Source organism: Xiphophorus couchianus, chromosome 15, assembly GCF_001444195.1.
Source record: "Xiphophorus couchianus chromosome 15, X_couchianus-1.0, whole genome shotgun sequence".
NCBI lineage: Eukaryota > Metazoa > Chordata > Actinopteri > Cyprinodontiformes > Poeciliidae > Xiphophorus > Xiphophorus couchianus.
Genome location: NC_040242.1, coordinates 8,064,320 through 8,088,939, shown reverse-complemented (window position 1 = coordinate 8,088,939; position 24,620 = coordinate 8,064,320). Strand labels below are relative to the sequence as shown.

The 24,620-nt window shown below is 36.1% G+C and overlaps 1 protein-coding gene across 1 annotated transcript; it reads left to right on the top strand.

The window, feature by feature from the left end:
* Positions 1 to 15,413: 15,413 nt before the first annotated feature.
* rhag (Rh associated glycoprotein) lies at positions 15,414 to 24,520 on the top strand. Its single transcript, XM_028040767.1, has 10 exons — positions 15,414 to 15,694; positions 19,839 to 20,022; positions 20,495 to 20,645; positions 20,734 to 20,881; positions 21,332 to 21,498; positions 21,584 to 21,721; positions 22,709 to 22,833; positions 22,922 to 22,992; positions 23,085 to 23,158; positions 23,254 to 24,520. Exons 1-10 carry the CDS (start codon positions 15,517 to 15,519, stop codon positions 23,326 to 23,328), a joined length of 1,311 nt encoding a protein of 436 aa, XP_027896568.1. The 5' UTR covers positions 15,414 to 15,516; the 3' UTR covers positions 23,329 to 24,520.
* The last annotated feature ends 100 nt before the right edge of the window (positions 24,521 to 24,620 follow it).

Below are 24,620 nucleotides of genomic sequence, written 5' to 3'. Positions count from 1 at the left end.
TTCCTTTCATTGAAGGTTTGTAGGAGTAGCAGAATAAAACTTGGTAACACGCCACTCAACTCGCCTCTTGAGCTTCCAACACAAAACCAGGGAACATCTGAACCACAGCTGGCAACAATGCAGATCCCCTCTGTCACATGCCGATGGAATGGAAGATGGCAATCACTGATAAAGATTTCAAGGAAGGGAGACTGTAGCATTGGCAAGCGTGAGGTTTTTACTCTCAGTATTGTAGCTGGTGCTACAGTAAGCTTTTACTTCCCTATATTGTCCTGAAAATCTTGTAACCAATGGATCGGGTAGACATTATGGGGCCTTTGTACTCCCAGTGCTTCCTAAAATTCATTTTTGTGACACTGAGGTTGTTGTTTTAGTGAGCCGATGTGATGGGTTTGAGTTCCACTACTGGCCAAAGACTGGACTCTCTCAGGATGCTGGTTCACGTCATCCATCGGGGCGACGGGCGTTTTTCTTTTTCTAAGCTGAAGTCAGCTTGATGGCTTGTCTAAATCAGTGCGGACCTCAAACAAATGTACATTAAACAAACAGTTAGGGACGGACCCAATGAGGAAATGGTTAAAGGGTGGGGATGAAACACAACATATGGGAAAACATTGATTAGCTCACAAAAAACCAGGAAAACAATCCAAGTTCATACACCAAATTTCACATAATTTTTCCAAACTTTTATAGACCTACATCTCCTGATATTCAGTAGGGTTATGGAATATGTTAACCTGCTCTCTGTGGTAGTGATAATATATTCATTCTGGTTTTTGTGTTTTTTTAGTTGTGAGTGATCCCACGCTCTACACAGCCAGTTCTCCAGTATGCAGTGAAAAAACTATGACATATATAGACTTTTAATACTAATTAATGTGTTGGATACTGGATTTCATGCTGATATTTTCATTAATTTACTTCAGAAAGTCCCAGAGCTCTTACACATAAAAAAAAAACATGTTACCTAACACGTCTTAAATAAATAACTCGTCTTGTAATTTAGCTTTCTTTTTTTTTCATTTTATGGACTATGTAAGGTTAGAAAAACATAGAAGAATAAAATTAAAGTACAGAGCAATAAGGTAATGCTAATTAAAATAGTAGCGTAATTGAACATCATGAGAGATTTGTGCACGTTAAATTCTCAGAGCCATTTTTGTTTTTAAAAGCTTAACTCTTGTACCTCTACTTTCGTTCTTCACATTTCCTGACGCAGATTTTTGCATGACTATATTGAAAATTGATATCTGGGAAAATAGCACGAACAACTAATAAATCCCAGAGTGCTATCTCACGGGGGGAGGCGTAATAGCCTGACAAATGTTGCATGAGAGCAACGTATTAGTTTTTCCAGATCGTCTGTTTTCCTTGCCGCTCGCCGAACACCATTTCCCACTCTTGCCCTAATAATAAACAAGACCCAAGGGTCTTTGCAAGTGCTTATCTTTGCTGCCCCAGTAATCTGACGCAGACATTTGCAATAGATGTGTGTACCTCAACAAAATGTGCAAAAGATGGAGTGAAAATTCCTCCCTCGCATCCTGGTAAATCTGTTTGCCATTAGCAGACGTAGCGACGAAATCTATGCACTTCACTGAGGAATGGTGTGGTCATGCAAGGGTCAGCCATCTATAGGTCATTATTTCAGCAGACAGCAAACACATTCCTGCTTCGGGAAATCTCTCACATAATATTCAATAGGTGAAGTCTTCACGTACAGAAGTTCAGGCCTTGATTCCCCATCAAATTGTAGATCAATTTCATCCCTTTCATCTGAAGAGTTCACCTCGAGTTCACAAGTAGCTTCAAACGTGACTGTTTTTGCAAGGGATGCAAAATGTGCAGCTCAGTTAAATCCAAAGTTATTTCACAAAAAGGATTCTAACAAATGTGCAACCTCTTCTTCAATTTGTTGTAAGATAAACTACTCTCCTGCACATGAATTAAGTTTAAACTCATTATGGTTTTAATTCCAGTTTATTAATACAAAAAAATAACACAATTAGGATAAACAGCTTTCAGCAATAAAACAAGTAAAACCAATTCAAATTGATCAGCATAATATAAGCATGTTTGAGTGTTTGACTTTAAAAAATATCCTAAATTAGCCGTTTCATGCCAGCTGCTTCACGTTCTTGTTGAAAAAGTTTAAGACTTTATTTGATAAACCAACACAAAGTCATAAAAAAAGGCCAGAAGCAAAATAATACATAGTTTTAACATTTTGACAAATAAAACAAAAATTAAGGCTGTAAGAGGTTTGAGATGTGTCTCAAACCTCAGATTTGCTTGTGTAGAGATTGAAATTGCTTCCAGTTGTTCTTTAAAGAACAGTTCACTCAGATTGGATGGAGACCATTTGAGAAGATACATTTTCAAATCCTGACATGTATTCTGCCCTGCTACATAATGAACCTCTATCCCAATTTTTTGCAGCTTCTGAAAGGTTTTCCTCCCAATATTTGGCTTCATTAATCTTTCCATCAACTCTAATGGTTTCCTGTCTTTGCTAACACAGCATAATGCTGCCACCACCATCAATATTAGTTGGTAAATAATTTGTTTTCCCCTACAATTCACAACTATGTGTTACATTATGTGAGTCTATGCAGAATCCTACTAAAATACAGCAGTTTTGTCTTGCTATGTGACATTTTGAAAAAGGCAATGAAGGACTTTGAATGGTTTTGCAATGGGACTGTATTTGTTTTAGACTGACAGGATGGACCTAGTGGGAGAATAATTGATAGAGAAAGGGAGAAGAGTTTCACAGATAGTAATTTTGGCTACATAATTAGAAATGTCTGAATAGTCTTGTCATAAATAACAGGAAAAACTGGCTTGGTAAACAAGTTGTTGTGAAGTTTCATGATGAGATACAGATTTATAGCAGTGGCATAACCAGCCCAACCTTTCAGCATGGATCCTACTGCAGGCATGTGAAGTATTTGTTGTGTTTTCTACAGATACACATATTCTATTTTAAATAGTTTTTAATTATCCCTTTATATTGTTGTGAAAGGCTGTACTGCTATGAGTTTTAGAAATAATTTGAATATTTTTGATTGCGTCTGCTAAGTGATGTTGGGTTAAAAATAAAATCTAACTCAAAAGATAATTGAATTCCTCTGTTGTTGTTTTAGAGGAAAACGTTCTCCTGGAATCTGATCAAAACCTCATTTATTCTGTCAATTACATTTGATAATTCTTTTAGTGTTTTTGCTCTATTGTGCATTTTTCACATGCTTTAAATTATGTATTTTTCAGATTGAACTTCTGAGCTGCGAATACCTGCTTGAATAAGAAACACAGGTGTTGTGTGTTTCCTGTAGACATGTTTCTTATTGAAATTAGAAGCAGCCAATCACAAGGCAGCTGACTGAGGATGAACCAATGAAGAAGCTTTTCAAGCTTTTGAACATTATAGTTAATTGGAGTTGCACTTTTGCATGCATGACACCTCAAATTCACTGCACCATTGTGACACTGTTAGAAAATATAAAGAAATCAGTCAGAAGCAAATTGTTGACAAAACTATTTTTAGAAAAGTGTGGATACCCAAACAATTATATGGTTTAGAAGCTAGTTCCCCTAATTACAAAGAAAATGTTTTAAATTTAATGAGAGTAAAAAATATCTCTAAAACAAAACCTGATAGGTATTTTGTTTACCTAAATACAAAGAAAGAATCACAGACAACGTTTATGAGTTTTCAACCAAGCTTCTGCAGAAGGAGAAAACATAGCAAACCACTTCTCCAAGGTGTTTACCACGCGTTCTGACTCCCTGCAGCAGAGCCTGTCTTTTTATTAAGCAGTAGAAAGTAGGGAGTCAAGAGTGAAATGTGGGAGAGTGATAAATCAAAGAATGGCTATTCTGAAACAAGGAAGAACTTCATTCTACACACAAGCAGTTTAAGGAGTATCCCAAGATAAGAAGCAGCTGCACCTTCAATGTTTAGGGAAAAAACAAGTTTTGTCTTTCACACGGTTTAACAAATTCCTCCTCTCTGGGGTGTGAATACTCAACCTTTAAATGAAAAACAAACTGGTAACTACTTATGTAAGAATGATAACAAAACATAATTATTCTAACAAAACCGTCTTTCTTTCATCACCCTTCAAGCAATAGAAATATCTTTTGTAATCCAAAATATCTAGTCTCATTTAAAGTCAGACAGTAAAAGAAAAAGTTATTTGTCTTTTTAAGCACATAAAGCTCATGTAAATGTTTCAAACATTTATTTCTTTTGAAGATGATGGATGATTAGAATTTTAGAATAATTTGAATACATTATACTGAAAAATGTATTCAAAACCACAGCAGATTTGCTGCAAAACAAAGTACTAAGACATTATGTGAAACCACAAATCAGAAGAAAATGGGCTCCATGAATCGCACCTAAACAAATCAACCTCAACATTTTTCACTATTCGTCTAATAAAGCAAAGTAAATGATGACTGCAATCTTCTAAGCCTCATTTTTCCAGAGAATCTCACACCAGCCTTTCATTTAACCTTTCAAATCATAGCTTAAAATAATTGGCTGTTATCACCAAGCCAACAGGTGACCTTTAACTGGAATCCACATTTTATGCAACCACACGCAAATTGCTTCAGAAAATACAGAAGTCGTCCTTGTGCTCGGCCTAGAAAACATCTACATGCATAAATAATCATGGTATAAACATATATCCCCTTTCATGGCTACCATAAAGAGTTTAATTTAATTAGGAAATACCTATTAATCAAAGGAAATTTACTCTACTGCTGACAGAAGCTTGGCAGATCTTTGTTTCTGCTGGCTGAAGTCCACTTCTGCAGAGTGGATGTTTTGAACAGAGTAGGTTTAACTCATGCATCGCATTAATCACTGCACACAGTGAACACAGCTTCTTGCAGCTGCCTTATCCTCTCTGCTGTTTGCGTGACAAGTCGGTTTCTCCCTTTTCAATCCCTCTTTCTTAAATTTCTCCATCATCCCTCAACATAAAAAAATAACATACTCCTTACATCCTGTGCTCTAAAAGCCCCCCCACCCGCCCTGCATTAGATGAATCAGGATGTTTTGTCGGATGCTGCTTCTGGCACCCCCCCGCCCCCCTCCCTCCTACGCCTCTTTGGCTCTTCCTATGTCTAAGGGAAGTCCTGGGTTGTGGTCCAATCATTTAAGTTTTTATTAAGATGCAGAGATAGCTCTGCAGGTTGATTGCTCAATGGAGCCGCTTGAGGAAAGGGTGCGGCGAAGCCCCTCAATTAGACGTCATTTAAAGAAGACCAAGATAGTAAAGCAATTACAGCATCAATGCAGGAAGGCTCTGTGTTTAAAGCCAGCAGCACAGGTTTTCCTTCCTATGTATATTATTACAGAATTTTATTTCAAGTAGGAGACATATATCTAGTACTGTAATTAGTCTGTTTTTCTCTTTTAGAGCATAAATTATTCTCAACAGACTTCTATTTGTCCTGGCATTTTCAGATAAAAAAAATAGTATCTGTGTCTTTAAGATTTCAAGTAGAGCAGAAGAAATTCTAGGATAAAAAATGTATAGAGCTAGGTCATTCTGGCTTGGGATCAGAAGCCCCTCATCTTATCTTCATAATTGAGGAAACAAGAAAGTAAAGCAACCATTTATCTCAGCATGTGAGCAAACAAAGCAGTCCCACGGCACTTCAAAGCAACCAAACCTCCTCCCTCTGCCGCCACTTCTCTGTGCAGCTGCTCTGCTACACATGCTTCCTAAAATAGACAGTTTACGACGTATCTGCAAACTCCAAGCCTTGAAAAGGTTTGGGGACTCTTAATCATACATTTATTTTTTACAATTAAACAACAGGAAAATCATCAAAGAAGTCCAGAAATACAAATAAAAATCTACATTTCAATTAAGAATAGATACATTATTAGAGATCCATGCATTTTGTCATTTGCAGCCTCAATGACACAGTTACCGCAACAAAAATCAGTCACTTATACATGGGGGTGAACTTATAAATGGTTTCCCCTTTGCATTTTAGGGCTTTGGTAGGATTAAAATCTTTTAAGAGGTGAAAGAAAAAAAAGAAAAAAATATTTTAATCTAGAAATTTTTGATTACTTGTACATGACTTTTAAAATTGAGGGAAAGAGAAAATTAAATTGCACTTTGTAAATGGGTCATTAAGCTTGAATGGTGAAAGGACAGGAAGAACGTCATGATATTTTTTGAGTCTTTGAAGTGAATCTGAATTGTTTTGCACTGTGTTGTTGTTGCAGGTCAACACCTGTGTGATATTTAATTTAAGAAATTATATTGTGCATGTATCTCATAATAAATATGACAAAAACAAAGAAGAGCAAATGTATATTTAAAGACTAATTTGATGAATTTTCAGAAAACAACTGGACAAATAAAATGGGTTATCATCTCAAGGTTTGCCATAGTATTTACATTTCTATGTAAATCCATCCAGAGTGATCTCATGTTGCAACTCCCACCAAAAGAATGTTGACTGCAAATTAAGACTGCAAATATATATATATATATATATATATATATATATATATATATATATATATATATATATATATATGTATATATATATATATTTTTTTATTTATTTATTTATTTATTTTTATGCTTTTCTGCATATTTTCCCATTTTCCCTCTGGTCCCATGGGGTCCCACTGTATGCAGACGGTTCTCACCGATGCCTTTTGCACATCACGCAGTGAAACAATCTACGGCTCCCAGAGCAGTAAACTATCCACACACCTGCTAAACATTCAACCCTCATCTGGAGACGCTCTCCAACCATCTCCAGATGATTGGAGAGCGTTTACGAAAATATAAAACTGATCATTCGACAAGAAAGGTATTTTTCTTCTCATCTGAACGTTCTGCAAAGAGCTGGAAATCATCATATGGATCCCATTGTTGCCATGGCACATATGGGACACCATATATGGAAGAATTTGACCGCACTTAAGCATCAGAAAAACGGATATCAGCATAAACATGATGAGAGCTTGTGATTGTTGTTGACTGAAAGCGTCCAGCTTGCTGATTAAGCAGCATGTATGGCTTCTCTCTGAGTGAGCTTATCAGGGTGCAACTGTTCCCTTCAGCCCCAGCCACAGGAAACAACGGGTGTGGTGGGAGAGCAGCGCGGAGAAAGACAGAAGAAGCATCAACGCCTGATCGTCCTGCCTCTCAACCATCACAATATACAGTGCTGCTTGAAAGTTTGTGAACCACCTGAACATGGTCATTATTTTCTAAAGAAAAATTATAATAATCATGTGAAATGAACATCCAAATCTCAAATTGTAAAGCAAACCTTCCAAATAAGGGAAACAAAGAAAAAGGATACATGTTTTCATTATTTATTCAACAAAAGTATTTTATCTGTCAAAAAACTGAAAATCTGCCAAGTGCAAAAGTATGTGAACTCTTTCAGTTAGTACCTTGTGGCTCCTCCTTTTGCAGTCATTACTTCAACTAAACGTCTTCTATAACCACAAACGAGTGTCTCACATCTGCTTAATGGGATTTTTGTCCACTCCTCCTTGCAGAACTCTGCCAGTTGAGTGAGGTTAGGGGGACATCTGGCATGTACTGCCCGTTTCAGATCTTGGCACAGCATTTCTATGGGATTGAGATCCGGAATTTGACTGGGCCAATCCAGAGTGTGAATCTCCTTTCTCTTAAGCCAATCTTTGGTACTTTTGCTTTAATGCTTTGGGTCGTTGTCTTGTTGCATAATCCATTTCCGTCCCAGCATCAACTCCCTGACTGATGGCAGGAGATTCTGGTCAAGAATTTGTTGATAGTCCTGGGAATTGATGGTTCCCTGGATTATATGGAGTCGTCCAGGTCCGGAGGCAGAAAAGCAGGCCCAGACTTTTACATATCCACCACCATGCTTCACTGCTGGGAGGACGTTCTTCTCTTTAAATGCAGTGTTTACTTTTCTCCAAACATGACGCCTGTGATTGTGGCCAAATAATTCAATTTTGCACTCATCCTTCCAGAGAATGGACTTCCAGAAAGCCTCTGGTTTGTCCAAGTGCTCTCTGGCAAAGTTTAAATGGGCAGCTTTGTTCTTTCTTGAAAGCAGAGGCTTCCATCTAGCAACTCTCCCATGAATGCCATGTCTATGGATATTTCGCCTGATTGTAGACGCATGTACATTTATCCCAGATGCTGACAGAGAGGTCTGCAACTCTCTGGAGGTGATGCGTGGGTTGGCCTTTACCTGCATTATTATTTTTCTGGTGCTTCTTTGTGTGAGTTTTGATGGCCGTCCACTTCTGGGCAGAGTTGCGGTGATGCCAAGTGCCCTCCACTTGTAAATGATTTGTGTCACAGTGGATGGATGAAGCTGTAATCTTTTGGAGATGGTCTTATAGCTTTCCCCAGACTGATGGGCTGTCACCACCTTCTTTCTGATGTCCTCAGATGTCTCCTTTCCTCTCGGCATTGTTGATCTGGTCTTTATGCCTTGACACAACAGTGGTTTGGTTGGTTTCCTCTCCCATTTAACCTGTGCACCTCAAGACTTTTCCCAAGGATGTCTCATTTGATTGGTCTGCTTAGTTGATTGCTTGAGCACTCACATGTGTTTCACCTGAGTCTTTTACCGGATTGTCTTTACCAGTGCAGCTTTGGTTCATTTACTTTTGCAGATGCTCTGATTCCATGTTTCATTTAGTCTGCTTGCAATTCATACATTTCCCTCAAAACAAGCAAATGGAATCGATGAACATAAACCTGACATTTCATATACAAAAACTGGTAATGAGAAAATAAGAAAATCATGGTTAAAAATAAGAAAAATCTAAACTACACAACTAGTTCACAAACTTTCAAGCAGCACTGTATATACTTACGAATAAAATTTCACTCAACAGTTGTTGCTTTACAGATGCTTTCTTCAGCACATACACTATTAGCACTATTTAGAACTCAATCTAGATTACTGAAGATATTATTTAACATGCAGCATTTTTCAGGAGAGCTGCTTGAAACCCCCACAAAAGGTGGATTGTGGATTTACAGTTTTCACTCGAAAATATCTGGATTATGTCTGCACCACCAACGCCTGCTTCTAATCAGCAACATGCATATCTCTATAAGGAGCTATGCTTATAGAGTTCAGACAATGAGAAGTCTGATGAAAGAAAGAATCCAGCAAACCCCAAGAGGAGTGTTGGGTTTTTACCAGCGATAGAGAAGGGTTTTCAAATCGTGAAGTACCAGTGGGGTAGTTTTGGTACAGCATAGGGTGTTCACATTGCCACAGAATACATATAAGGGTAACAGCAAGTACTTAAGTCAAGTCAAGTTTATTTGTGTATTATATTTTAGCAATAAGGCAGGTCAAAGTTTTTTACACCATAAAACATCATACAGTCACCAATTATGTCACATTTGGTCAAATCCTATAATCAAAATCAACAAGCAAATACACATCAGATATTCAATGTCCCAGTTAATCCAAGTTAACTCTAAACAGGTGGGGGCTTAGCCTTCATTTAAAGGAATTCAGTGTTTCAGGTGTTTTGCAGTTTTCTGTAAGTTTGTTCCAGATTTGCGGTGCATAGAAGCTGAATGCAGTTCTGGTTCTGGGGATGATGCAGAGTAGACCAGAACCAGAAGACCTGACACAACAACAGCAGATCTTTAATGTATTTTGGCTCTAAGTTGTTCAGTGATTTATAAACTAACAACAGTATTTAAAAGTCTATTTTGTGAGCTACAGAGAGCCAGAGTAAGTACTTTAAAATTGAAATGTAGTTCCTATTAAAACCAGGATGGGCTCTATATCCTGGTTTTAATAAAAACATGAGTCTGAACTACCTGATTGACACACAGGCATTTTACAGGGTACCTACAAGATATGTTTGCTGGTACCTACAACATACTTATCAAATCAAAATCAAATCAAATTTATTTGTATAGCACATTTCAGCAGCAAGGCATTTCAAAGTGCTTTACATAATATGAAACACAGAAACACAATGCAACATAGAGTCAACAATCAAAGCATAACATTAAGTCAAGTTCCATCATTAAGTACTTATGGTACTTCTACAGGAGTATTTAAAGGGTAAACACTGTACAGAAATAATGGGCTGCATGACGTTCCACACTTAATTGCATTGTTGTGAAAAAAGCTTTGATTGTTAACTTATTTACATTCTTTGACAGACTTTTATGTCAGAATACATTCTGTTATAAGCAGCAACTTGTTGTTAATAGCTTCGTCTGAAGTAGATCTAAATCTAAGCCTAAATCAGAAATAAGCATTTATTACTTCCAACATTATAAAAACTGACTGGATTATCAATTCTATAGAGGCATTGTGATTCCTAATATGTGGTTTCTAGAAATACCACATATTTAAAATTTACAAAGTGCTTTGCAAAATGAGGATTATAGGTTAGGCTGGATGAATGCTCACAAAACAATAATATTCATAGGTATGTTTGCATTAGCAATGGAGACTCTGGTCCAGCAAATGTTGCATAACGGCATGTGGGAATCTAAGACAAAAGGAACACTTTGAGCCTGATGGCTTGTTTATTCCCCTCAAATATGTGCTTTACGACAAGGTAGTGGATGAGGGGAGATAAATTGTCTAATGGCTTTTCTGGAATGTGAACTTCACAGAGAGGCCAGATTAGACTGATTTTGGCTGATAAAAAACGTCTTTGGTGTAGCCATTAATGTGTGAAGTTGGTCTCAATCTGCAAGCCTCAGAGAGCATGTTTTTTCTGAGAAAACATGACTTTTTCTCAGAAAGAAAATCATGTTTCTGCTTTGATCCAACCACCAACTTATTCCTAGAAAACACAAAAAAATTACAGAAAACAAGGAGCTGCAGCTGGTTCCATCTACTCACAACGACTGAGACAAAAAAAGGAAATAAAGTCAGAAATGTCAGGCAAAAAAATAATATTTTAGCTGAGCAGAATTTTAAACTTGTGTACAATATCTGGAAAAGTATTTTCTCAAACCACTGTGTTTTGTAATCATCAATTCAGTGCATTATATTGGGATTTTATGTGGCAAAGTGGCTCATAATTGTGAAGCACGATGATTCTATCTCTATATTTCACAGAAGGTGATATGCACTGTTACTTTTATGTCACACAACGCTTTGTGTAGGTAAAATAGGTTGAGCATACATTTAGGAACATTATGATTTCTGAGTGGTCAGTATGACTGGAAGAGTGCCATATCAGTTCAGTTCATTTATCAGACATTACTTCTAGGATTGATCACATCCATTTATTCACATTTAGTGCCCAGGATAAATTCAGGTTTGAGGAACGGAGAGAATCACAGTTGCATATTGGGGGTGGGGCTTTCAGCTGGCAGTTTAAAGAGTTTGTTCACTTCTTGCATCATAACTCACAGGTGGAGACTTTTTGCTCCCTGCATAAGTGTGACACTGAATGTAAACCAAAGTCGGAGGATTCAAGGTCCAACACATTCAGTGAGTTTTCAAATAAAGAATCAAATTTCCATAGAGTGTTTACACTATTGGCAAAAACTGAAATGTGAAACATTATCATGTCAGAACCTGCAGCTACACAGCAGCTACAGCTATTTTTCTGTATATTGGCAGACGTTTGCAGTACATCAGTGAAGAAATAACACTTTAACCTACTCAAAAACTGCTGACTGTGACATAACAAAACCTGTGAAACATAATAACATATCAGGGAGGAAACACATAGTTATTTTTAGCAAACAGCAGTAAACAATAGACCACAAAATAAGCTGTTTTGACAATAATTTTGAGTGAATATAATGAGTTATTTTGAAGTTCTAACAAAAACTTTTAAGTTCACTTTATAATCACTAAAAGATTTTTCATCCTGGCTGAATACAAATGAACCAATCTTGTATTTATTGGTTCATTTTGAATTTTTTTCATTTTGTATTTTTTAGCACCTTGTCACATCAAAAACACAAACCCCTACAATGGCATATTAAGCCTATTCTATCTGGGGGAAAAATGAGGAGTAAATTTCAGAGTAATTTCAATCTCTGAAATTTTTTAGATTAATCTCAGAAATTTTCTGGAAAAAAACTTGAACATTTCTGAGTTTGAAGAGTCAAAAAATTGCTAGGAAAACTCAAAAAATTTGAGATTCATCACAGAAATTTTCTAGAAAAAGCCTTGGAAATGTCTGAGTTTCAAAAGTTGAGATTATTTGATTTTTCACTTGCAAATTTTTAACTTTTGAAACTCAGAAATGTTCTACTTTTTTCTAGAAAATTACTGAGATTAATCTAGAATATGTTGAGGGTTTTTTTGAGAAAATGTACTCCTTTTTTTATCTACAATGGCCCTAATGCTCCATTGTACAAACCTCACAGTATTTAAAGAGCAATAATAATTTTCAACTCTTGCCACAGATTCTCAATTGAACATAAGTTTATTCTGGAAATAAATGCATGCCACACTTTGCAGATTTGTATGTGCAAAACCATTTAAATCGTCTGGGGAAGGTAAATTGTTTTGTTTTAGATATAATTTCCATCTCAGCAGAGAGATTATGACTTACTTGTTACAGTTAGGCAATAAGCTTGTTTTCATGGCGGATCAAACACGACTCTGCATCAAAACCTCAAGTGTAAACAGGTGTGAGCAACAGCCTGAAAACCAAAACAATATGAATCTTGCAGCATTCAGATAAGTGCTGTGAAATTAGACGAGTTGCGCTTTTATTACTACTGAACAAAATGTAAAAACCAACCAGGCGCAGATCAAAACATCAGCAGAGGAAATCCCTGAACCATATATTTGAGTGAAGAACTTCTCACTTGTCTTAAAAAATTAAACTTTCACTTCAGCTCCATTCATTATAAAAAGCATCTCAGTGACCCAGAAAATCTGTACAAATTATTTCTTTGTGCTTTGATGTAATAATGAGTCAGAGAAAGTAGATTACTCTCAACAGAGCTGCAAAGGTTTCAATATCTCTCAACATTTGAAAGTAATTTCCCTAAAGGCTTTGGGAAAAAAATCCCTCTTCTCAGCTCCAAGGCAAACAGAAATGTTTTGCTGGCTGTGATTATAGTAACTCAGCTCATTTGTAAAGCTCCCAGCCTTTATCAAAGAGCTCTTGACCAAGGAAATTTAAATCAGAATCTCAAGTCAGATCAGAGTTGAAGTGAAAAATGTAAACCGCATCTGCAGATCAGCTCAAAGAATCAAGGGAATTAGTTGAACAAGATGCATTCAGATTGTTTAATAGCTAAAATCCAGTCAAACAGAAAAGCAAAGTAAAAATCCACACTGTAAAAAAAGAATATCCCATAAAATGAAGGCAACACATTACAACCAATATTACCAATTAGATTTTACAGTGTTTGGATTTAAATTAAAGTTAATTAATTAGTATATTCAATAGAAAAATTAAATATAAACAAATTAAGTTGTAGAAAATAGAATACTTTAATTTGATATAAATTAATCATAAAAATCTATTTAATTCAAATGATAAAGGACTGATGTAAATTAGTCAGACAACAATGTACATAAACAAAATTGTTTCTTCTTTTTTTTTTTTGCAAGAAAACAGTTTTATTTTAGATTTGAACCAATAAATAAAATATTTTATTAGAGTTTGGTTAAACTGTCTTTTAAATAAAAAAAAAAAAAAGACCTTCAGCGTAAAAGTAAAGCTGATTTCAACCAAATAATGACAATTAAATAAAAATAAGTACCAACAAATAAGTGACTGCATACATTTTCACCTCCTTTTAAAGTGACTGACCTAATTCAACAGAGCCAGCCAGTTGTTCCCTCACAATGGGAGGAAGAGAGATCACCAGAGTGTAGTGAGTGTCTCTAGTGATTATAGTATAAAGACATCTGTGTCTGGAAGGTCCATTCACTGGTTCATCAGTATTCCTGGCTACCATTAGAGGTAGAAGACAAAAAACACTCCGAGCAAATCAGAACAAACATTACTGAAACGTATAAGTCAGGGAATGGATACAAAAAAAGATCTCCGGTGGATTTCAGTTAAATCCATCATCAAGAAATGAAAGGAAAATGGCACATTTGTCTAAATCAGGCCCAGAGGAGCCACCCTGAAGATCACTCTTTGTGTTTGATGTCAAGCTAACGTGAATTCATGTCAAATTTAAAATTGTGCACCTAAGTTTTTAAAAAGGTTGAATGATTAATGTGACCATCAGACGTCAAGTTTACATGCTTGAGATGAATTAGTCAGCACTATTCTTGGTTGAAATCAATTAGCAGCTGAATTTAATCAGATTTAGAGTAAATGTGAAGCCTCTTGCTTTTTATCTTTTTCCTGTACCAGAGTTTGCTGGACTCTTTATGAAAGGATCTTTCTCTTTTATAGTTTTTAAAACGTTTTCCTGTAGTAAATTAGAATGTTTGTGCATAATTTTTTATGTGATCATGTTGTCATTGTCATTTATAAAAGACGAGAAAACAAAGGGGAAATAACTACAATTGAACATTCACATAAAAAAATAGGTCTGTATGGCACCCCTTATTAACAAATAGTTCATAGATATGTTATTAAACAATATGTAATCTATACACTATAAATAATGTATAGATGTTTGTCATGCATTACTTAAGTGCAAGAAAGACACAAAACTGATTATGTTTTTTGTAAAATAGTGTGCAGAATCTTTTCACTTATATATTCCATTTGGAGTTGCTCAATTAAATATTTCACACTAAGTTACAAGTTTGTAAGAACAATAAGGATTTGTAAACATAATTATTTAATATGTAATGTTGTATTTTATCATTCCAGTATAGTTTTGATTCTTTCTTAGCCTTAATTAATGCACATTAAACTCTTATTAATGATTTCTAAAGTGTTTACAGATTAATTGATGACATATGTGCATGTTATTTATAAGTGACTTGTAAGTTGGTCTTTACTGTAAAATGGTACCAAAAAATAAAACCAAGTATACATTAAGTCCTCAAAATTATACTCTATAAACACAAGCAAAAACATAGTAAACTTTCTGGTTTCACCCCAGTAAGAAACGGATTTGGTAGGACTACTTTTGTAAGGCACTATCAACACAGTTATGTTTGTAATTTAAAATTTGTCGTCGTGCTGCATTTGATAGTTCTCTCCATTTGAAAGCTGTGAAAAAATCAAAACGAAATATGTGTGGTTTTAAGAAATGTTGTTGAAAGAAGACTTGACAGCTATCACTGCTTGATGGTTGGGTGTTAGTATGTTTGTTTTTTGTTTAACCGTCCCCACAGTCCACAGAGGAAACCCACCCCCTGTGAGTAAAGTGAACAGGGTGTAGGGAAGTGTGGGGGGTGTTTACTGAGGAGACTTCAGTCTGCTGCCCTGTCATTGGTCACAAAAAAACCCTGGACCAGTTTAAAAGCAAGCGCCGCTTTCTTCCCCCCCTTTTAGACGGCACAACCCCTAAACACCAGAACAGATAGGGAGGGACTGACACTCAAAGCTACTGAAAGATAACAAGAGTTGGCTACAGGATGCCTGCATACTCCACCAACATGAGGCTGAAGTTCCCCATCCTGGCCTTGATTTTGGAGATTATCACCATCATCTTGTTTGCTGTGTTTGTGGTCTATGATGATGGGAAAGGTCATCATGATGGTCACCATGATGCTAATACCACTGAAGAAGAATCACCTCTGCAGCTGTATCCTAGTAAGTGATGCAGAGAGATGCTTTAACTCTAACTAAAGCTTACACTGCATGTGCTGCAGCTTTTTAATTAGCCAAAGAAGCCGAGAAAATATCCCAACACCTATGCTGTTTTTCTGACATGAGGTGAAATGTGGGAGGTAGTTGTTATTTAAGCAAAACTTTTTTTAAAGATAGGAGTTGTGTGATCCTAAAAACAGGAGGCTGCTTCTTTTCACAGGAATGTCTTTCCTGAGATGCTTTAACCTTGACTCCTGGCAAACAGACATAGAAGTGTTTCAAAGTTGTTTCTGGAGCAGGTTGGTGAACTGAGATAAAAAAAAAGATGCATGAGGTTGCTTTTCTCTCCAATAGTCAGGACAGATGCAGCTGAGAAGTGGAGAGGATCCTGCAGGAGAAAGTGTGATCTGTAGCAGAAAGGAGGTTACATGTGATTTGCATTACTGTGTCAAACGGGTAATTACAGGCAGTCATAAGGTGGTCGGAGCAACAAATCAGCTTCTGGTGCTTGTAAAAACTTTATTCACAATTTCTGCTTTTAGTGCTTTTTAAGAAGTTCCAAGTTCCTCTTTGCGTTTGAACTACTTATCTGCATGAACATACACATAACTTACAGCTACAAGGTACTGTTCAGTCTGTTGATGACTGGGTGGGGCAGGTGTGCGTCTCAGAGATTAGCTCAGTCTACAGTATATAGAAATCTTTCGCGATTTAGCTTCATCATGAAAAATTATTCATTATTTCTTTCCATCTCTAACTTAATAGGCAAACTCCATGTAAATATTATGTTTCAAGGCTGACTTTGTTCTTTGTATTTTCTTCTTCAGAATTAAATCTATGAACTTACAAATGTAATGTAATATGGAAATTCATTTTAATGTTTTGGGATTTTCTCCAAGCATGGCTCAAAAAATGCTAAGAAATCTCCCTGAGAATTTTCCCTGAGAAGGTGATGCAAAAATCATTTCTGCAGTGAGACTTAAAAGAATCAAGACTTGTGGTTCTCTGCAAAAAAAAAAAAACATTTATATGCAATATAAATGTTTTGTAACTGCAAAATATCCAACACTTTGTAACAAATGACTGAATCCAATACCACTTTCCTGAAATTATGCAGCTTGCCAAATTTAAATGAGAAATTAAAATGAAAGAACAATCAATTTTGAGTGGCTTGCATCACTCTCCCTCACTCAGCTCTGTGATGCTCCTCAGGGGGATTCTCTCCTGTATTGCTCGCCCACACAGCGTTACCTAACTTCTTGGCACGTTGCCACTCTCAGTGGTTGCTCACCATCTTTATTTTACAGGCATCCTCAAAGTACTGTTCACTGCACTGCAATACCATTCTTTGGGGCACATTAAAATTTGGATGAAGACTTTCACACTCAATAATTCCATCAAAACTAAAGTGAGGAGCCATATTACTATTTTTGTGAAATTTGAAAGCAAGTTTAAACATTTGGGGAAATCTCTTTTTTATCCCTGGACACTTCAGCTTGGACAAAAGAGAAACAACTGGATGAAAAATGTCTTAAAAGATAATCCACTCATATAGACAAATATAACAAGAAGCACTGTAAATGTTGGTCAAATCCAAACAATTGATATGATTTCAGTTGTAGTTAATAGGGATTATTTCAAGTTTAAATTTCATAGTTAAGATTAAAAGTCTTTAAAAGGAAAGTGTATGTCCACATAATATCTATTTCTGTCTAGATGTTATTAAAAACTCATTGGAACTTTTCAAATTAACAAATTAAACCTAAGTTATAACATTTTTGGAATCAGAGGTGAGGAATGTGGGTCTTTGTGGACATTACAAAATAAAAAACACAGTGCAAAGATTATGATATAGCATCTAATCTTAACTGTTATGTCTAGAATGCATTTGATTTTATAAATTATCTATAGATTTGAAAACTAAAACTTGTAGCTCCACCATTTTCAAAACTATTGTTTCTGAAACTTCCTTTGGAAAGGTTCAGGAACAATACGTAATACCTAAAACAATACCTCAGGAACAATATTGAGAAGCAATAATAAAGTTAAACTGATGCTACATAATTTCAAAATGTTGGTGTAAATACCAGTGGAAAACAATCAACTAAGAAAAGTGTGTAAATTCTTATTGTACTTGATACTTGCCTTGTAGAAAGAAATAATGAAAGTTTGGAAACTCTCGTGTTTTATAGTCCTGAGATTAAATGCATAAATTAGAGAAGAATAAAGATTCTTTTAATGTAGTGACTGCTTTCTATGCAGAAGCCAAAACAACTATAATACCTATTCAGTAGGTTTGCTCATTAATTGATGCATTTCTGCTCCGTAATATTCTTGAATCCTGAATAAGTCAAAGGAATGCTGAAGAACCAAGTAGGTTATTTTACCTTTGAGTACTGAAAAACCTTTATATCTTTGAACAGTATTGAATATAAAAGGTAAAAATAACTTAAATCTACAAACTGGTCCCCAACTGATAAACTTGTTATTCTATTTTTTTATTCAGTACATGCAATACTTTAGACATTATCAATTAAATATTATGCAATCATGGTAAACAACCACAACAGTAATTATGCATTAAAAAAAACATTTCTAAACATTTAAAAGAATTTAACATGCTATAAACAGGAAATTAATTCATTCATTCTGGATCAGATGTTGGGTTTGGAAAGCCTCTCCAAGAATTTAGATTTTTTTTAAATTAGACGTTTTTTCCCCAATGTCAGAATCCAACATGGCTGCCTCACATAAACAGAGACACATTGCACAGCTTATTGAATCAGTTGAAGGCCCACTACTGTACAAAATTTAGTGCAGTTTTAGATTGTGAAAATTTAGAAAGTAAATAAGTATATTCTTATCATCATATAATTGTGGTTATTGCAATTTTTTGTTTTGTGATCAGGGTGATTTTGGTTATTGCTGTGTTCTTTGTCAACATATTATAGCACATTATGTCTTTACCATATTTAATAACTTATTGTATCCTCTTTATGTTGCCTGCTACCCATAAGTGAAAACAAACTTTCAACTCTTAACAATATGATCCAAAGCATATTGAATGAATTATTGTGGACTACATTTTTTACTCTTGTTTTAATTCTTAATAACAATCTAAGCAGCAGTGGCATTACCACATCCCTATCCAAACAATCTTGCAGCTTTAATATTTTGTGAATGAAGTTTTAAGATAGCAGAGCTGTAAACTTTGATAAATTATTAGTGTATTTTTTTCACCCAAACAATCCTTTTAAATAATGAAAACATAGCAAAATTAGCCTTGGGATTTAATGTGCCAAACCGAGATTAATAGTGGCTCCTATATGTCCTTGCCTAAGAAAACCTTCAGAAAACTTCCTGGTTAAATGGAGTCCCCAAAGGGTGGAATTTGTCTTCTCATCTTTATTGCATGTAGGAAAATCTACCAACATGTTTCTCAAGTCACTAAAGAGCTCTTCTAATGCTGCATAGAGCATTTCTCCCTAGACTACATATCAAACATAGTTTACAGAAGCTATTTGTCTAGAGCAAAGGAAATGAAGCCTATTGTCTCTCAGCCCACATATCTCCTCCTTGACGTGTTTCCCACATGCAAAGCTCATCATGTCAAGTTTAAAGGCTGTGTGGAAACAGGAGACTGATTTCCTGCCTGATAATGATGAGGATGATAAGTTTTAAAGGACGCACCCAGTTTTATGCAAATCCTTCCTGAAAATACAAGAAGTTACATCTTCGTCTCTGCTGCAGAGCGTGCCACATGACAAAAGCACTGCTGTTTTTGTAATTTAAAGCATCTCTTCATGCTTCAGGAGTATATTAGGATCATATGCACTTCATCAGAGGTACCACAGACTAAGAGACCAAGCAGGAACAGGATGGGCTTTTCCCAGAACACTATTCATGGTGGGATTAATTTGGTTTCAAAGCAAACAGGTCACAACAATGTTACCTCTGTTGAGAAACATGACTCCTGTTAAGTTCACTAACTTTCCAATAAGTCATTCAAACCAAAAAGTACAACGAATCATGACAACATGATTAAAACTGAGAGCAGCATTTTTACCTTGAACTTCTTCATTTGATTTGATCGTGTCCTCGTTTAGCAACAGAACAAGTGACCGCTGCTTTTTATATCGCACTGCAGTGTTTCAGGATGTCCACGTCATGATCTTCATCGGCTTCGGGTTCCTGATGACGTTCCTCAAGAAATACGGGTTCAGCAGTGTGGGCATCAACCTGGTGCTGGCCGCCTTCGGTCTCCAGTGGGGTCTCCTCATGCAGGGACTGTGGCACATGGATAACGGCAAGATTAAAATGAACATCTTCAAGTACGTCTCTGAAATGGCTGAACCTGTGCTGCTGAAATCACAAAAATATAATAGTTTAAAATTAATGTTTGGCTTGCATCAGCACTCACAACCCTTGATTTTTCTTGTATTTTTTCATGTTACAATTCTTTTGATTGGGATTTTATATGAAGAATCAATGACAAAGTGGAAATAAAATGATGCAGTGTTTTCAATAAAAAGTCTAAAGTCCTTTACTTTGATGCCCGTAAACAAAATCAAGTGCAATCGACTACCTTCAGGAGTTAGCTAATCATTAGAAGAGATATAATCTTAACATAAATGCAGCTGTGCTTTTGTAGTAAACAAACAGTATTCCAATGACCAGGCAACACAGCCAACAGGTAAAACCTCATCAAATGTTAAGTTGACAAAATGTGTAAAATAAAAAAAGAATAAAGGGGTAAATAATTTTAGTAATAATCACTGGATTATTTTTCTCACTTTGCTGCAGAATGATAAATGCAGACTTCAGCACAGCTACAGTCCTGATCTCCTTTGGTGCTGTTCTGGGTAAAACCAGCCCAGTGCAGCTCCTCATCATGACCATCCTGGAGATCACCATCTTCTCCATCAATGAGCATCTGGTGGCTAACATTCTTAAGGTGAGTTTATAACAGTTTATGCTAAGGATTATAACCCCAATTCTGGCATTTTCACCTGAAAAATACTGTGAAACATCTCATTTTACAGGCTAACGATGTTGGAGCGTCAATGATCATACACGCTTTTGGTGCTTACTTTGGTTTGGCAGTGGCACGGGTTCTTTACCGACCCGGTTTGAGGAACGGACATGAAAATGATGGATCTGTTTATCATTCTGACCTGTTTGCAATGATCGGTACGTGAAAATGACTGTCAGTGATTTTTTTATTGCAAGGGAGCATAGATTACTCTCAGATATTGAACCTCAAACTGAAAATTTCAGTGAAATAAACATGATGGTATATTTATTTCAGGAGTTATGCATTTGTCTGGGCAGCTTTTCACAAATCTTTACCTTCTTTTTCAAATCAGTCTCTGTTTTTTGCTGATTTCAACTATATAATAAAAATACCTGCAGATATATGAAGCTGGATTCCTCACATTTGGACACATTCTGATTAAATACATATAAGCACAACACTTGTATATAATAAAACTAAGAAACTAGAATGTTGTGATTTGTATTAGAACATGTGCAGTCCTTCTCCACGTGCGCTGCTCCTGCCACCAAGTGGACACAAATAGCAGTGCATCTTATAAATTTGGGTTTGTTTCACCAGCTTAGTTGAACAAACTTGTTCTGCAGGAACCGTGTTCCTGTGGATGTTCTGGCCCAGCTTCAACTCAGCCATCGCTGAGCCAGGCGTCACTCAGCTCACTGCAGTGATCAACACCTATGTCTCCCTGGCCGCCTGTGTGCTCTCTGCGTACGCCATCTCCAGCCTGGTTGAACACAAAGGGAAACTGGACATGGTCAGGCACCTCACGTTCATCTAAAATAGTTAACTGAAGTATATTTTAGACTTGTACTCATTTATATGCCTTTACAATAACACAGGTCCACATACAGAATGCCACTCTGGCTGGTGGTGTTGCAGTGGGAACTTGTGCGGACATGAATATCCAACCATTTGGAGCGATGCTGATTGGATTAGTGGCTGGCATCATTTCCACCCTGGGCTTCAAACTCCTCTCTGTAAGTCGAAAATGAGCAATTTGAAAGTAAATATAGCCATAGTAAGGAGTGCTTCAAGTCCTAAATGTCTCACCATCACATCAGACTAGAACAGCATCCTCATTGTTCCAGAAGAGGGCCCAGTCTATATGCCCACTTCTCACATCTTTCACCTGTTTTTGTGAGCCAGAACCTTTTTCCAGCTGAGTCTCAGACCCACTATGAACAACTCAGCTGTTCTAAATGATGTGGCATTAAGATACCAGCAGAACCAAATCAACTATAAAATTAGAACCAGAAGTTTCCAAACTAGAAACAGTCTTTTCCATGACTACACTTTTAGATCCTGACAAACCAACATGATCACTAACATGGGACAGTCTTGGTTAAGTTCAACCTGTTTGCTCGAAAGTAATACTTCCCATAGTGTTGTCTTCAAAATACTTTAGGGTGCACAGCTGAAATACTTGCCCAGTTCCTTATAATTTTGACTGAATTCAAGACTGTCGACTCTTTTAATTGCCTTTTATTCCTGTTCAATCCAAAAGTTCAATAATCGGTTAGATTTATTTTATCAAGACTGATTCTGAGGAACCAGGAAAGTTCCTACAAGCATAAAAACGAAGAATGGATAGAAAACTTTTTTTGGATGCTGACATTTCTTCTATAATATGTCTATATTTGGGGTTTGCTTTTGTATACCTGAAAAGATGGAAATAAAAAAAAAAATTAATTGACAAAAAAAAGACAAGTGACTTAACAGAATTTAGGCACAATACATTATGCCCCCAAGTCAAAACCCAGGTGTATAAGTACTATAAGGTCTCATGAGATTTCATTCAAAGTCAGAAAAAAGAAATTCCCTGAATATTATAGTTTTACATTTTGCGTTATACAACTTTCTGTCCAGTAGTAAATATTTATGGTAAACATATTTAAGAGATAATTTTATCATTAAAATGTTACTATTTTAAAACAGAGACTATTTTGTCTTTTTCTTGACTGCAGCCGATCCTGGCATCCAACCTGGGCATCCAGGACACGTGTGGAGTCCACAATCTGCACGGCATGCCTGGCATCCTTGGAGGACTGGCTGGCATTGTTGCTGTGGCTTTGGGAAAGGCAAATCAAGGGTAAATATTCCATATACAGTAATTGAAATTATGCACTTACAACAAATGTGTTGCTTTGAAATAATGTTACTCTCACTTTAAATGTCAGCTCTGCAGACATGCAAGCTGCTGCCCTGGCTTCGTCTCTCGGATTCGCTCTTATTGGAGGTGCTATAACTGGTGAGTAGGGATAAAACTGAAACAATGATTGGTTTATGATTGTGCACTAGCAGCAATAACGTTTAACCAAACGTTTAATTTTCTTCTTCCAGGGTTGATAATGAAGCTACCATTCTGGGGACAGCCTCCAGATCAGAACTGCTTTGATGACTCTCTTTACTGGGAGGTTAGGATCCTCGTACCGCTGTACTTTAACCATTGCTTGTATCATGGATTTATTATTCTGCAGTGTTTTGTGATGCTACGTTGTGTTTTTTACAGGTTCCCATTGAGGAGGAGGAGAATGAAGGAAGTATGGCTGCTGGAGAAAACTCGAAGAACAAAACAGAAGCCTGAATAGAATCATTTCATCCCTTTATATAAAAAAGCAGACACAGAGGGTTTTTTTTCCCAAGCTCTGGTTGTCAAACATATTACTATGATCTGAAAAACACCATTTATCAGCACAATACTATCCTTTTTACATGTTTTGTGCACAAAGACATCTGTACAAAGGCTACTACATTTGAAACTATTATCTAAAACATGACACATGGCAGATTCAAAATAGGAATGAGTTATTTTTTTTCAAGCAAAAAAACATATGTTCCAAATTATGGGAAGCAAGAAATTACATTTTTCACTAAAGAGTTTAAAAAAATGTTTAATAACTATTATAGCAATCAAAGCAGGCGACTTCTTTCCTTCACTGCTGTAATATCTGATAAGCTTTTGATAATGTTATTTTTGTAGTTTATGGATGCCTCATGTATTTTTCTTGGTATATCTGCTGAAACTTACATTGAAAATAGGAGGCCTTTGATCAGCTGCTTCGCCTTACCTCACTGGAGCCCGGTCCTTGTGCAAGGAGTCAGAGTCCGTCAGCTCAGCTCTGACGCGGGCTGGGATGGTCGCTTCATCTTCTGATAACTAGTGAACCTTTATATATCTTATATTCTACCAATTTCCAAGCATTTCCAGTATTTCCAAGGACTCTTGTACAAATAAGCACAAATGCATGTTACAAACTATACTGGGTGTTTTTTCTGTTCAGAGTAGAAATATTTTTGAATGTACATGCAATTTATATATGGAACAACATGGTCAGTTTTATCAAAGCTAACAATGACAACTGGTACTGAGATTTTCTATTCATCTTTTCAAGATTATTAATCATGTTTAAGGTTTTATTTTCAGCTCATTTTACTCATCTCTGTGTCTGTTTTTTTGTCTCTAGTCACTGAGTCTTAAAAAACTACAACTGCAACAAACCTCATGTGTTATTCATAGTATAAAAACTTCTCCTTATGTTTGAAGACGCATGACGCCAAAGTCCTTTTTATTTCTTTCTACTTCAAAGTGCTACTCTGATAGCTTGATGAAACTGACTACGAATAGGATTTATCTGACATTTACAGCTTTTTTAATGATCTCTCGTGCCTCAAACCACTGATACTTCAAGATGTTTTGCTTCTTACTTTTATACTTTGGGCATTTGCTCCTACTTGTAAAATATACTAATACAATATTAAAAATGTTTTCTACAATACTGCTGTTGGTGTGCTGGTTTCTTTTATACATCTCTAAGATTGGAATAAAAATGTAAAAATTTCTCATTTTCTTCATTTACTAAAGAATGAACTCTAGCA

What these genes read in the sequence shown, in the direction of transcription:
- rhag (XM_028040767.1), top strand. Translation starts at nt 15,517, where the DNA reads ATGCCTGCATACTCCACCAACATGAGGCTGAAGTTCCCCATCCTGGCC. An exon ending in TGGGCTTCAAACTCCTCTCT is followed by an intron (nt 21,722 to 22,708) that starts GTAAGTCGAAAA and finishes TCTTGACTGCAG; the next exon opens with CCGATCCTGGCATCCAACCT. An exon ending in ATGACTCTCTTTACTGGGAG is followed by an intron (nt 23,159 to 23,253) that starts GTTAGGATCCTC and finishes TGTTTTTTACAG; the next exon opens with GTTCCCATTGAGGAGGAGGA.